The sequence below is a fragment of the Quercus suber genome, unplaced genomic scaffold (genome assembly GCF_002906115.3).
Source record: "Quercus suber isolate HL8 unplaced genomic scaffold, Cork oak 2.0 scaffold_35, whole genome shotgun sequence".
NCBI lineage: Eukaryota > Viridiplantae > Streptophyta > Magnoliopsida > Fagales > Fagaceae > Quercus > Quercus suber.
The window spans coordinates 897,323-913,653 of record NW_027069500.1 but is presented as its reverse complement, the minus strand read 5'-3'; the positions used below and the strand labels follow the sequence as shown (position 1 = coordinate 913,653).

The 16,331-nt window shown below is 34.9% G+C and overlaps 1 protein-coding gene across 1 annotated transcript; it reads right to left on the bottom strand.

The window, feature by feature from the left end:
* Positions 1–3,304: 3,304 nt before the first annotated feature.
* Positions 3,305–8,579, bottom strand: LOC112005444 (actin). The gene is made up of 5 exons (XM_024037693.2): positions 8,440–8,579; positions 6,386–6,458; positions 5,850–6,243; positions 4,642–5,255; positions 3,305–3,600 (listed from the first exon to the last, which is right to left on the bottom strand). Exons 2-5 carry the CDS (start codon positions 6,443–6,445, stop codon positions 3,535–3,537), a joined length of 1,134 nt encoding a protein of 377 aa, XP_023893461.1. The 5' UTR covers positions 6,446–6,458; positions 8,440–8,579; the 3' UTR covers positions 3,305–3,534.
* Positions 8,580–16,331: the final 7,752 nt, after the last annotated feature.

Here is a 16,331-nt window from a genome sequence, read left to right as displayed (position 1 = left end):
AAAGATAATCTCCATAGATGTGCTATCATGTGGTGTCCGCACCAAAAGTCCAAATAGTTTGTTGGAGATAAAGGACAAAATAAACGAAAAAGATCAACACCCTAGTGCAAGTTCCTTGAAGCTATACCAAAATCTTGAAGATAAACACCCCAGTGCATGTTCCTTGAAGTTTAAATACCAAAATCTTAAAGATAGGCACCCTAGTGCACGTTCATTGAAGAAATATGTGAAAGAAATTAATAGTGAGGTTGAAATATAAGGGCTATTTTACACAAATATTTTATTTGTTTCTAGAAAATAAAAAGTTGTTCATGAATTAGAAAATCAAAATAGAAAAGACCAAAGTATATTTACATACACATACCGTTGAGCAGGAGCAAATTTGAGTAGAGTAAATAGAAAAAATGATGATAATGGTGAAAAGAAGATTAACATAACTGAGAGAATTGGAGAACTAAAGAAGAAGTAATTTGAGTTTGAAAATCAACGTGAGTGTATCGGGAGTGTGATCCTATTTTGTAGATAGTGTTTTATATGGGAATTTTTATTTAGAAAAATGATCCAACCATATTGTGGTGATAAGGTTAGCAATTTGAAAACCAACAGGAGAGAAGTAGTGTCTAAATTTAAGGGATATGGATGAAAAGTTATAGTAATAGTTTTATTGTATGAAAAATAAAGAAGAAGTTTTATAATTAAAAAATAATAAATAAAGAATAGTTGATTTGAAAAAAAAAAATGAGGGGAGTATGAGTAAGGGAAAATTTGAGAGAGAGAGAGAGAGAGAGAGAACGAAAAATAGAGTGAAAATAAAATAAAATAAAATAACCAACTTAGGGGAAGTTGGACATGGGTTTAAAAAAAAATGAAATAGATGAAAATTTTTAAAAAGAAGTTAAGAAAATAGTTTAAATAAATTGTATTATATATCTATTTAGTTTTTTTTTTTTTTTTTCTGTGGATAAAGTTGAGGATGTTTAAAAAAAAAAAAAAATTGATTTNTGTCCTTGGACAAGCGTTATGGGGTGCCTAATACCTTCCCCACATGTAACCAAACTTTCGGACTTAAGAATCAAGATTTTTGCCATCCACATTAGATTAGGAAAAATGACCTTTTTCTTAGCCTAGGATCGGTAATAAAATCAACTAGAAATAAATGACCAATCACACCTTAGAAAAACCCAATGATTGGTGGTGATTTCACTTACCTTTGCTAATCACCTAAAATTTGGCCAAGATTCCTGCCACACCTCCAAAGGTAGACCTACCTTCCTCCCCCGCAAGAGAGAGCACCCGAAGCTTCGCACAAACCACACCATTATCGAGAGGGGCCTCCAATAGGCCCTGCGCGCACGGAAGTGTTACCACGACGGGTGGTCGAACGAAGGCCCGATAGTTTTCCAGCCATTCATGGCCCGGCCGTCGACAACTGTCATGTTTTAATGAGATTAAATGCATTTATTTCCATGTATTTATTATTGATAGATAATTAATAAATTAGTGATATAAAATGAATTTATGTGGCTATTTTTATAAAATTTATATAACAAACAATTTAGTGGAATACTTATCACAGAAAAAAATATTTGGAATATAACATTATTCCTCATGTTTAGTTGCCTTGAGAAAAATCAATACAAAATCATCGAAAGGAAAAAGCAAATTCAATAACACAAGCAATTAATAAAATAAAAAATATTAATTTTGAGCTTAAATCAATCAAAATAATTAAATAATTGTGAATTTATCAAAGTAAATTTACATTTCCTAACTCATTTTAATGACATGTAATATATATGAAACTAACATTGTAGTAGCCTAAATTTGTGCCATGTAATTAAGAAAGTATTAATACGGTAATGAATTTCTTTTTTATGTATTAATTATTTAAAGGTGGTGCATTAATTATTCATTTAAATGATTTTTAATCAATTTTATTTTTTCAAGATTTATATGGCAAGTAATTTATTCAAAATATAACATTCTTGCCTAAATTAAATTGCTTTTAAAAACAATTAAAGCAAAAGTCCAGTAAAAGATAAAAGAAAATTTAATAACACATAATTAAGAATATAAAAATATAGTTGTCCACTTAAGTTAGTTGAAATATTTGAATATTTGCCAATTCAATCAACCAATAAATTCATACTCTTAATTATGTTAATTTTCACAATTTGCATTTCCTCTCTCTTTTGAATATGTAATATGATTGAAGTTGATTCCTCAAATACTATAACACTTTAAAACTATTATACATGGTGGGTTTCAGTTAGTTCAATTAATAAACTCTTTTGTTGCTTAATAAAAAGTTTGGAGTTCAAATCCCATCTAAGCAAAAAAAAAAAAAAAAAAAAAAAAAAATCCTAGAGAAAAGACAAACATAGCCTAAAAGTCCATCAAAAAACACACACCACCCTCTCGCCCCATCAACACCAACAAAAAAAAAAAAAAAAAAAAAAAAAAAAAAAAAAAAAAAATCAAAAAAAAAATAAAAAAAAAACCCACCACATCCTCAAAACACCACAACACACCCCTCCTCCCCATCAACACCAACACCCACAAAAAAAAAAAAAAAAAAAAAAAGAAAAACACAAAACACAAAAAAAAAAAAGAAGACCCAAAACAAAAAAAAACCTAAGAGCTCGAAGAAAGAGTGATTGCCGAAGCTGACACGGCAGTGAGAGTTTATAAGTTAGTACACCGATTTTTTTTTGTGTGGTGTTGATGGGCGGAGAGGGTGGTGGTGGTGGTTTTGATGGACAAAGGGCAGTGTTCTGGTCTTTTCTCTGGATTTTTTTTTTTTGAGTGTTGATGGTAGATTATTGGTTGCCGGTGGTGGTGGTGGTGTGCAGCGGTGGTGGCGATGATGGTGGTTCTTGAACAGAAAGAAAGAGAAAAAGAATAAAAAATGAATAAATAATGTGTTGTATTGTACAGTGATAATTGTGAGATATTAATATTTTATTGCGGTAGAAATATTATTTTAATGAGTAGAATTGAGATATAAAATTTGGGATGTTGGAGAATTGGAAAATTATATTGTATAATTGATAAAGTTGCTTTTTGAGGTGGTAAAATAGGATGGGATATAGAAACCGGCTGCGGATGCTCTAAATAAGGGGAGGAGGGGCCAGTTGAGCTAAAGCTCATTGGCAAAAGTACCTTTTAAACTTGAAAGATCTAGGACAAATGCTAAAAGAGAATTTATGGTGAATTGTTTGAGTCAATATTAATCATCAAGGAGCTCTCTAGAATCTAAAATAAATAACATTTCCCACCGTAGGAAAATGGAAGAAGCCAGGAATAAAATAAAGTGCAGAATGCATATAACTTCAAACTTGGCATATAAATTACAACTGTTTAACAGCTGATTAAAACAACAATGAAAGAATTGAAACTCTCTGCCATCACCCCCCACCGCTCTACTAGTTCATTGTTTCAACAAAATCAGATAGGAGAAACAGTCATCCTGTGCGTTGCAATTGCTTTGCCCAAATCAGGACATTACACTTGCACTGCTCCCATCCCAAAGAATTAGAAGCATTTCCTGTGCACAATAGATGGACCAGATTCATCATACTCCGCCTTAGCAATCCACATCTGCATTCCACATATAAACAATAACCTCTCATCAGTATGCTCAGAGTACATAGATAATAAATCCAATTAGGGTTACACAATTGCAGATAGGCAATATATATGTGTGTGTGTGTGTGTGTTTTGGTAGGTATGGATATCAGAGAAATAAAATATAAACAAAATATATTAATGCTGTTAAATAGGGGTATGCATGGGTCGGGGTATGCATGGGTCGGGTTGGGTCAGGTTAAGGGGATTTTTTGACCCAATCCACCTTGGTGGGTTAAAAAAAAATCAACCCAGCCCAACCCATCACATAAGTCCAACCCAACCCACATGGGTCGGGTTGGGTCGGGTTGAATCCATAAGTTGGACAATTTTTTTTATTACTATTATTATTAAATTGAACAGAAAAAAAATATTTCACACCTGTTACTTGAGTTGATAAGCAAAATATACATTAATATATGAACTAATATTTCAACTCAGTTATACATTAATATCTAAACTAATATACATTAATATTGGCTTTTATATAAGTTAGGAGGAAGAGCTAGTTATTTTTAAAAATTTATTAATTATATATTATATTTTAAATATATATTAAATATATGGGTGGGTCGGATCAGGTTTGGAATTTAATGACCCAAACCCAACCCGACCCGCTATAAAATAAAAAATTTGTAACCCAACCCAACCTACCAAGCCCTAAAAAACAACCCAACCCAGCAGGTTGGGTCAGGTTGGGTTGGGTCAGTTTTGGTGGGTTGGCGGGTTTGCTGCACACCCCTACGAGTGTTAAATGCTTAACCAAGCCAACCCTAAAATTTTGAAACTAGGGCTTGGCTGTTGTTGTTAAATGCTTAACACTATTAAGAGGCTTTCCCAATATCAAAGAAGCTACATTGTTAGACTGAAAGAGTGCCTATATAACAAATTGAAGTACTGGCAAAACGCAGATTTCTAAACCCATTCCCACAATCTGACTATTAATACCATATTTTTATACTTATGCACGCCATGCATATGGGCTTATCAGTCAGAAAAAATAACATAACATACCTGTTGGAAAGTGCTGAGAGATGCCAAGATGGAGCCACCAATCCACACACTGTACTTTCTCTCAGGTGGAGCAACCACCTTGATTTTCATGCTGCTTGGGGCCAAAGCAGTGATTTCCTTGCTCATTCTATCAGCAATGCCCGGGAACATAGTAGATCCACCACTAAGGACAATGTTTCCATATAAATCCTTCCTAATATCAACATCACACTTCATAATAGAGTTGTACGTGGTTTCATGAATTCCTGCAGACTCCATCCCTATCATGGATGGCTGGAAAAGGACTTCTGGGCATCGGAAACGCTCAGCACCAATGGTGATCACCTGCCCATCAGGCAACTCATAGCTCTTCTCAACAGAAGAACTACTCTTTGCAGTTTCGAGCTCTTGCTCATAGTCAAGGGCTATGTACGCCAGCTTCTCCTTCATGTCTCTTACAATTTCACGCTCGGCTGTGGTGGTAAAGGAATAACCACGCTCAGTGAGGATTTTCATCAGCGCATCAGTAAGGTCACGACCTGCTAAGTCAAGACGGAGGATGGCATGCGGGAGGGCATACCCCTCATAAATGGGGACTGTGTGGCTGACACCATCTCCAGAGTCCAGAACAATACCTGCAAATTTCAAAAATACATGTTATATATTCTCACACACACACACACGCACAAGGAAGGAAAAAGAAAGAATCTAAGAGATTCATTTTACACACTAGATTAGAATTCTACACTCAAATCACTGTTATTCGGTCATAACAGGAGAAATAGATCTTGAATCATTACCCATGAGTGCAGAATCATAAACACAACCAAACCCCATAGTAAGTTAAAAGGATGCCTAAGCTTCATTTATGATACAAATGAATTCAAAATCATGAACTTTTAAGTTTTTCTGATACTTGGAACACTTAGAAAAATTAACTCATAAAAATAGCCCCCCCCCCCCCCTCCCAAAACAAAAAAAAAAAAAACCTCTTTCTTCCAACAAAAAATAAATACATGTTTCTTACTTCCAATACACAGGTCTCTGGCTTATCTCTGGATCACTTGAACATTGGTCTCTAACCAACTATCCGAACTTTCTAAATGTCAAAACCATCTTCTCACGATATGCATAGTTAATTTCAAAGGTTAATTCAGGTAATTCTACAGATTAGCCTTAATTGCAACTAAATTAAATCACCCAGATGGTAAATCACTCAAATTGCTTACCAGTTGTACGACCACTGGCATAGAGGGAGAGGACAGCCTGGATGGCAACATACATAGCGGGAGTGTTGAATGTCTCAAACATAATTTGAGTCATTTTCTCACGGTTAGCCTTTGGGTTGAGAGGTGCTTCAGTAAGTAAAACAGGGTGTTCTTCTGGGGCAACACGGAGTTCATTGTAAAAGGTGTGATGCCAAATCTTCTCCATATCATCCCAGTTGCTCACAATACCATGCTCAATTGGGTATTTCAATGTTAAAATACCACGTTTAGACTGGGCCTCATCCCCAACATATGCATCTTTCTGGCCCATGCCCACCATCACACCAGTGTGACGTGGACGACCAACAATGCTAGGAAACACAGCCCTAGGAGCATCATCTCCAGCAAATCCAGCCTAAAATTCAATAATACAATAGAAATGTAATATGTTAGAATTCCATTCCTCCATGGGAACTTTTGGAAGAGAGAAGTCACAAAACACTTAGCAAATTAAATTAACTTGCAAATTCGGAGATGAAATTAGCTTGAAGTGGTACCTTAACCATTCCTGTTCCATTATCACAGACAAGTGGCTGAATATCCTCAGTGTCTGCCATCTTCTGTCACCAGCTGAAAAAATTTATCAACTTGAATTTAGATTAATAGAACACAAGAAATAAAGAAGTAAAAGAGAGAGAGAGAGAGAGAGAGAGAGAGAACAAAAAATTAGTTGAATATTTCATTAACAATAACTTTATATGCATGGTAACTGAGCCCACATAAGATAGCACATCATCGTACATTCGTGATAAGGATTTCAATGAAATGGTGGATCAATTGATTATACACATTATTTTCTTTTTCCTTTCTTCAAGCAGTAATAGAAGTAAAAAGGCAGGGGGTAACCTTCCCCAACCCAAAATCATCCTCATCATGATGCAGGACAGTCTAGGCTTCACTGCCTAGAGCATCCTGAGAACCTTAGGCTTCACCACCTAAGGGTTGCTTGGAATCACCACCAAGAAGATAAAGAAATTTCTCAAGAAGAAAATTTTATTCAATAATGGTTTATTAAGAAAAAAACACCAGTTGGACCCTTTTTATAGTGCTTCCAAGAATAAAAGACCATGTCCCATATAACTAAAGGTACTCCAAAACTTGTCATGATCTAAGAAAAATGCAATCTAATCCCTATTTGTACTTGTAATAATAATAATAATAATAAAAGTCTAAAATAATCCAATCACATAAGATAAATGAAGATTTGAAATAATAAATTCCAAATAATTTTGGTTGTGCTCCCTGCATCATGTCCCTATTCCCTAGTGCAGGTTCACCCAGAATATCCCCCTTATAAAGGTGGAGAAATACCACTTGGTGACTATAGCCCATGGCAAATAGATACGCTATGATTAAAACCATAAAAATTAATAATTTATATGAAATGTTCATGTAATGCAACCAATGTAGTCCATCCCTACCAGCATACGGTTAAAACAAACTAAATAAATATAGATTTGACATTTTATGAATAGAGGAAGATGGAGCACTCATGCTCAAATTGACATTTAAAAAATAACATATGAAAATGAAATCATGAATTTCACCTAGACCTTTGCCCATAGAGTTTTGAACACAATATTAAAACAAACATAGTACATTATTTACTGTTACTATAATATCACATCTTCCAACCAATCAGACAGCCAAACAAATATATCTATTCCAAATGTATCGGTTAGATACAAACAAAGGCATGAACTATCAACAAACAATATACAATTTATTGCATGGATTCAATAGTGCAAGAATAATTCAAAACATAAGAAAGGTATTTCCACCTTTGTCTTTTAAGAAAGATTCATATACTTTGAACAATGCCTTCCTATTCAAGCCATACGCAACCTATATCTTTCAATCAGCTTGTTGGTTACCAGTTTCTATTTTCAAGCCACATCGACTAGCAGCCTTTCTGTCCCGGAAAACCCCGGTGGGAAACAAGGAAAAACGGGTTTTGGATTCCTTTCATTAACTTAATTTTCCAGACGCCAGAAAGGGCAAATGTAGCTATTAGAGAAGAACATTTTGATGGAATTGAAAGGGTAATTTGGCTTTTTGATATGTCCAAGCACATCCACCTTCATTGCATAAACTCATAAACAAGGCATTGTCAATACTCATTTTCCCTACTATTTATTCAAAACCATACCAATAAACACACACATCATAACAACAAATTAAGATCTACTGCTAACAAAGAAAGCAGAATCAAACATCAAATTTAATTAGGAAAAAACAAATAAAGCTATGAAATGATACAAATTTTTCCCGAAGTCTTAACAATGTGACCGATCTACAATGAAAGATGCGAACAATTTTCACGGATCATTAAATCTCGTAATGCAAATCAAAACCGAACCATCAACAACGACAAAAATGACAAATCACGTAAAATTGAAAATTCAGATCTGTGATAATGTGAGATTATAATTTATTTGGATAAAAATGAGGAAGCAAAAAAACAACGGTGAGAAACATTGGGAAAGATACGAAGAAATTAAATAACGGACATTTTCTCGGAAATCAAGTGAATGCGAGAAGAGAATTTCACCTGAAGAAAAAGAAAGAGATAAAGAAAGAAATGGGAGCCCTGCGACCTCTTTTAGCTGCCCGCCTTTGGGTTCAAAAATGGAATTTGAGAACACGACCTGACCAAATGGAATTCGCTGTGTTAATGAATGAGCTCTCTCTCTCTCTCTCTATCTCTGCCCCGACTTATTTAATTGTGGGCCGTCGGATGTATTGACGAGATTGCAGTGTTGTGCGACACGTGTCATGGTGATCTGGGCTCCCGTGGATACAGGCTGTTTTGAAATCCCCAGCCCAAGAATGTGAAAGTACGAAATAAACCTTAAAGTTTTTATTTTATTTTAATAAATAATAATAATAACACTTTTTTTATTATTATATTTTAACCCTTTTTCAATTTGGTTTTAAAATTTTCATGGCTTTTACTTAGTGCTTGTGTTGTATTTTGACCCTTTTTTTTTTTCTTTTTTTTTTAAGAGAGTTTCAATATATGGTGTTCGTTCCTGATGATAGTTTTTTATTATCAGACTATGACATCAATCAATTTTTGTATAAGTGATGATTAAACCTTAGATCTCATGTTGTTATTTCACTTATAGAAAGCACTATATAAGCAATATAGTCCATTAGTCATATAAACATTTTTCCATAAGTAAGATGATGGAAGATATCAAAATGATAGTAAATTTATAAATATAAAGACCAAAATGAAAGTCGTAAAAACTTTAAAACCAAGGTTGAGTTTGGATTGCACTAAAAAATGAAAGTTTGAGCGTTTGGTGTTTTTTTGTGGGTCCCATGTACTGTTTACGGGACTCGCAAGTACGAAAAAACGCAAATGTTAAGTTAAAACTGAGTCCCATGATACTATTCACACATTTAAATTTATTTTACTACAGTATTTTCAGTTTTCAATTTTCAGTAATAAGCGATATCCAAACAGACCCCAAATTGAAAATAGGACAAATAAATGTTTATATATATATATATAATTTTTTTTAGTTTTTTTAGGTTATCATATGATTGATATTTAGTATGGGCTATTGCTTAGCTATAATATGAGTTGCCAATAGATAAGGTAATATTATAATCAGGGACAGACTCAGGATTTCAAGTTAGCCAGGGCTGAAGTATAAAGAAAAAAAAAACTTGAAATAAGCATCCATATAGAATTAAAAATTTATAAATACCTAGAATTGTTGTTTCTAAATACATTGGGGTGCAATCATTTACCAACAAAGACAAAAACAAAAACAATTTTTTTTTTTTTTAATACTAGGCTGGTTATGATTTTTTTTTTTTTTTTTTTTGAAGTTAGAGCATTCACAATGGTGGTGCTAAAACTTTTAGCACTTCAAAAAACTACATTATCTATTATACCACCCCCTTTTACAATACACCCAATATCAAATGTTCTATTTTTTTTTATCACTTCATTTAAATTAATATAAATAACTCATTAAAATAATAAAGGAAGCGAAAATTTGAGTTTTTTAATTGAAGAAAGAGATATAATCTTAATAAAATATTGTTTTTTATTTTTAACAACTTGCTATTGTCAACAAGTATTTATACCAATTTACTATAGTTATAGAAAATTTAGCTTTAGTTTCTCCAATAACACATGATTTTTTGTTGGTAAGATAAATTTTTTTGCTAAAATACAATTACCATTGTGAATGTTTTTGTTATTTTTGTTAAGTTTTTGAATTGAATAGTTGCTATTTGAGTAAGGTTAGTTAGACTTATTGAGGCAAATGTGGCCTAAGATTTTAGAAAGGGCCTAACTACAAAAATAAAATATATTATAACTATTAAAAAAATATTTGAGGGGCCCAAGCCCCCTTAGGCCCAACCTAGGTCCGTCCCTTATTATAATTATGTATGAGTATTCATATAGACAAAATTTTAGTTAAATTATATCACATATTATAAATAAAAGTTACAAGTTAGATTCCGGGAATAGTCGTTACATTAAGTGACTATCTATGCTTTGTGATGAGTGTCTACACTCTCTAGTTTACTAATATTAAACTCTATTACCAACAGTTGATGTCATATTGTTGTAATAAAGTAGCTTTACTAGTTGGCTTCTGTGCTGTCCCAAAAGTACAGCCAGAGGATTTACCTCCTTGTTTTACTACTGTTTTAGTGACATATATACCCTATTAATTTACTATAAATAATATTCATGATCTTTTAATAAAAAAAAATTTTGGTTTCAACTAAAATTCTTTTTATTCAAATCGTGCTTCGCATATGCACAAAACTAGTTTATCTCAAAACATGCATTTTCTATTTTAGTTAGTTCATTTTTTTTTTTCACATGGATTTACATCACACTCTTTTCTTTTCTTTTCTTTTTTTTCTCTCTATTTGTAATTAAATATTCTTTTTAGACGTAAATGCACTTTTACTCCCTACATTTTGACGTTTTTCCATTTTAGTCCCTACATTTTATTTTTTCCACTTTTAGTCCCTAAAACCAATTTACGCGTTCCATTTTAGTCCTTTCCGTCAGTCAACCGACTGAAATTGCTGAGGTGGCAGCCGGAGCAATTAAAATATTATAAAAATGCCACATCACCCATGACACGTCAGCATATAAATTTAAAAAATTAATTTTTTAATTTTAACAAAATTAAAAAACATAAAACAAAATTTAAAACATAAAAATACGTCAAATTTGAATCAAACACAAAAAAAAACCCAGAATTTTTCTCCAGAAACAAACGCACAAAGAACACAGTAGCAAGCATAAATCACCCAACCAAACCAAAATGAGAAACATTTTCAGTAAAACATCTTCATTTTACAATGGTCGTGTACTTGAAAATGCAGTGGAACTCATTTTTCAATGTTTGTTTCTGGTAAAATGAAAAAAAAAATTCCAGTTCTCAAGACACATGAAATGCAAGTATAGTTGCACAAACCACCACTGATCACCCAAAAATCAAGATTGGGAAGAAAAGCAGCCACAACAGCCACCCACAAACCCACTCTGAAACCCCCACCAACCTCCGACAAATCCACTCCGAAACCACCATCAACAACCTAAAAGCCCAGTCTGAAACCACCACCAACCACCCACAAGCCCTGACAGAAATCACCACCAGCCCGCCCAGAACCACCATCAACCACCCAAATAACAACCAAACCATCACCAACCACCCAAAATTTCAGATCAGATAGCCAAAAAAAAAAAACCCACAACCCAGATCCCAACAAACCCAGTCAAACCCAGCGCCCACCATCTCTTTCTCTAAACCCAAATCCAAAGAGAAAGCTGAAGAAGTAATCGAAAACCAAGCCGGTGAGCCAGAGCTTGGGATCGTGAAGCAAGGTCTTGCCTTTCACGATCTTCTTGATCGCGAAGGGGATCCAAACCAGGGTCGCGACCACGTTGAAGCCCAATTGCCTGGTGGAGAGGAACGGGGGCCGGTGAATCAGACCGACGTTGAGCTTGGTCTTGGCCTGGACGAAATCGGCCATCGACTCGGCGAGTCGCGAGAAATCGCCTTGGTCCATCTGCTCCGATTGCTTCGGGGACTGGTGCGGAGCGGCAAGGCGGATGTGAGGGAGGCCATTGACGCCGAAGAGAGCGAAGCTCTGCTGAGACTCTTTGAACTCTGATTTTCTTTCATTTTAGGTTGGCTGGGAGATTTATGCTTGCTACTGTGTTCTTTGTGCGTTTGTTTTTGGAGAAAAATTCTGGGTTTTTTTTTGTGTTTGATTCAAATTTGATGTATTTTTATGTTTTAAATTTTGTTTTATGTTTTTTAATTTTGCTAAAATTAAAAAATTAATTTTTTAAATTTATATGCTGACGTGTCATGGGTGATGTGGCATTTTTATAATATTTTAATTGCTCCGGCTGCCACCTTAGCAATTTCAGTCGGTTGACTGACGGAAAGGACTAAAATGGAACGCGTAAATTGGTTTTAGGGACTAAAAGTGAAAAAAATAAAATGTAGGGACTAAAATGGAAAAACGTCAAAATGTAGGGACTAAAAGTGCATTTACGCCTTCTTTTTATTATTAATTTTATATCTGCTTCTCTAGCCTCTCCCTTTCTTATTCACTTATTGCCATTGCCACCCATAACCATCACAATGATGACCACAAAAATCTATTCGGTTTTCTTCTAGGCCACCCATAGACCCTCCAATTTTATTCTCTCTACTTCTCTCATCTCAATTTGACTCGGTTCAATCACCAAAAGCTTGAATCATATAATTTGGACTCATCAAAGTAGCATGGTTCACCCAACACATAGAATAATATATGATTCTTTGTCATTGACAAACTTATGGTGGTTCAAAATTTTTTTTATTTTTTATTTCTTCTTTAATTGGTTCACGTAAATCTCAATCATCGATCTTAGATATTTCTTCTTCACCACCAACAAATTTATGGGGTGAGATCTCTAATTTATTCTTCGGTCTCATTATAAATGTATGTGTGTGAGAGAGAGGACAAGGAGGTGGAGAAGAGAAAGAGAATGGTTTGTTAAATTGAAATAAAATAAGCCAATTGCTAGGCTACAATAATGCTAGTTCACTACAAAAAAAGGGGTCTATAGCCGCGGTTAAAAAACGCGGCTATAGCCTGTAGTCGCGTTTCATATAGCCGCCTTTCCAAACACGGCATAAGCACCACAGCAATAGACCTATGGCCGCATTTTTCAAAAACGCGGCCATAGGTAATACCTGAAGCCGCGTTTTTCCCCTGATAAAATGTATTCGGCCCTCTAGGCAGGCCGTGTTTTTCTAAAACGCAGCCATAGGTCCGGCTTGAGCTGCGTTTATAAATGTGGCTACGGCTACGAACCTATTGCCGCGTTTTAATAAACACAGCCATAGGTCCCACTTGAGCCGCATTTTTAAACACGGCTACTGCTACGGACCTATAGCCGCGTTTTGCAAACGCGGCTTCAGGTCCATCTTGAGCCGCATTTTTAGCCGCAGCAACAGCGCGGACCTATAGCCGCGTTTTATAACCGCGGCCATAGGGTGTTTAAAACGCGGCCATGTCATACCTGCAACTACATTTGAACAACCTATAGCCGCGTTTTCTAACCGCAGCTATAGGTTCCCCCCCCCCCCCCCCCCCCCCCCCCCCTTCCAACATCACAGCTTCCTGATATACAAGTTCCCAACATCCAACCATATACAAGTTGGGAACATCCAACATCCAACATCCAAGTTCCCAACATATATCCCAACATCACAGCTTCCTGCCATATATATACAAGTTCCTAACATCCAACTAAACTTCCATGAACAAGTTCCCAACAAACTTGCCAAAAGAGATATGAAAGTTTTATATATACATCACAAAAAATATACAAGAAGCTAATTAGTTTTACATCACAAAAAATATACAAGTTCCCAACATCCAACTATATACAAGTTGGGAACATCCAACATCCAAGTTCCCAACGTATATCCCAACATCACAGCTTCCTGCCATATTATATATACAAGTTCCCAACATCCAACTAAACTTCCATGAACAAGTTCCCAACAAACTTGCCAAAAGAGATATGAAAGTTTTATATATACATCACAAAGAAAAAATACCAAGGCAGCAAGCGCAGCAACATTTGAAAAATATATATATACAACATGCTTAGAATGTCCTCAGTTTCATTTGCTTCTAGAGGGGTTGAACGGAAACGCTTTCTTGTCGATCCACTTCATGGTAAAACTGTACAAATTATTCTTTGTCAAGTTAAATTTGCCAAATGTTTGCTTGCAATATATAATAATACTCTAAACATGAATTTGAAACTCCTAGCTCGATAATGCTTAGATGCACATTTGTATGAAAAGGCCTGACAATGGAGCAATTTGGCATAGAAGAATGTTATGAGGGAATGAGACATAGCATTATTTTTTGCCTAATTATGGAGTGATTTGGCTTTTCAAATGCCAAAATGAAAGGGAAAACTAAAAGATATTATATATGATATGTGCGAGACTACGTACCTAGATAATTAGAACTAGAGAGAGCTCATCACTAATCTAAAACTGTAATACAATACAAAGAGTAACATGAGAGGAAGACTAAACAATAGTTCAACAATCTAGTCAAAACTTCCAATTCAGTCAAGCTCAGCAATACAATAGTTCAACTATTATTTTGTTCCCTTAAATTATGTATTTTTCATGTGTCTAATCATGCAGATGTGAATATGCCAAGAAACTGTGTTCTTCATGTTTCAAGTGGCAAAGGTTTAGATGCAATATTTTTCATGTGTCTTGAATCAATGTATATTACAATAATACAATTGCATCAAGATATTTTATAACATATTCACCAGCAGAAAGTACTGTTTTTAGAGAAATTTTTCTTTACCTCAAGATTCACGGTTTCATTCCCATCATTCCCATCAGGCATTGCGATCCTAAAATTTCTTAAACATATATTAATATCACATAACACTGCATTGCAAAAAGTAGTGTTCCGCTAAATAACAATTGTTCGCTACTTGAGAATGATATATAGTACGAAACCCTTGGCTCCATTCCTCAAACATGCTTCTCATCGACGCCCTCAATTCGGTCATTTCTGCTTTGTGCCTTGCCTCAGATTAAGCTAGTTCCTCTTTATGCCTCATCTCAAATTAAGCTACTTCCTCCCTATGCTTCGCTAGTTCCTCCCTAGATTGAGCTAGTTGCTCCCTCAGCTCTTCATGACTCGTCTCCAACTCTGACATCCTTTGGTGAGCTCTGCTTGACGACGGAGTCGAGGTAGATTGGGAATAGTTTGTGCCACTTCTTCCTGTTGGGGTGATTCCAAAACCTACCCCCCGTACACGCACTGGGTGCTCTGGACGACCCATCACCCAAGCATACGCGTCGTCATTGGACCAGAGGATTCCATTACCAATCTCTCCTTGTAGTCGTATGCGCTGGTCATTCAAAAGTGCTATTATCCAATCCTGTTTTCCCACAAGAACCAAACAACATATTACACACCATTGTTAATACAAACACAAAATACACTAAAATTCAATTCGATCAAATTGTGCTTACCATGTTATCTTGCACACGGGCACTAACAGCAACCCCATCTTTGGTGCGATACACTCGTTGATATACATCCGCACGTTCAACTGCTACATTAGTGCTTACCATGATGTTATGCCACAATTAACACAAATCTACAATGAAATAGTCATAACATAGCAAATCTGGGAAATAAAGATAAAGCTGCAATAGTTGTAAATGAATGAGAGGATTTAGCTAGCTGCCAAATACACGTGAGCTTGTTAAATGCAGAGATTAAAAATAAAATTGACATGGGAAGTTAGAAAATAGGCATCATAGACTTTCTATAATGACACTTTATTTGAGATAAGCTTGAGATGCCCACTTTGCACACAAATTCGTCACAAATTACCCATGAGTCATCTAAAATTTTGGGACATAGTCAACTAGGCATGGTTCTCTATGCTTTTCAACAAAAAATTATTTTCGATGCTCACCAGATTGCTGGAAAATATGTGCACCAACGATGACAAAAAATATACATTTAGAACTTCCCATTTGAATCACTATCCTTCTTGACATCTTATTTGACACATGTTCCATTTGTCGCAAACAGTCAGCTATAATGAAAACAAGCTTTTGGTTGTGTATAGCAACAGTTTGAAGTCAACACTGAATGACTGATCACCTTCCCATCAATGAGTTTGATAGAATTTAATTTGGTAATTAATAAATTTAGTTGACATGGATAATTAGATAAGGTGGAGATTATGGTCTCTATATTTTACTAAGTTTAGAAGTGTCAATGACACTGCTATTTTAGGGCATAAACCAAATCTATATAACATCTCACATAAAAAAGTCACATTCCATCAAATTTAAATCATAAAATGCAGTTAGTGTTCCAATGGCTAGTTCT

Coding starts and splice junctions, on each gene's coding strand:
- LOC112005444 (XM_024037693.2), bottom strand. CDS start 6,445: ATGGCAGACACTGAGGATATTCAGCCACTTGTCTGTGATAATGGAACA. Junction 5,256..5,849: donor TGCCAGTGGTCGTACAACTG/GTAAGCAATTTG, acceptor TGAAATTTGCAG/GTATTGTTCTGGACTCTGGA. Junction 3,601..4,641: donor CTCTCAGCACTTTCCAACAG/GTATGTTATGTT, acceptor TGTGGAATGCAG/ATGTGGATTGCTAAGGCGGA.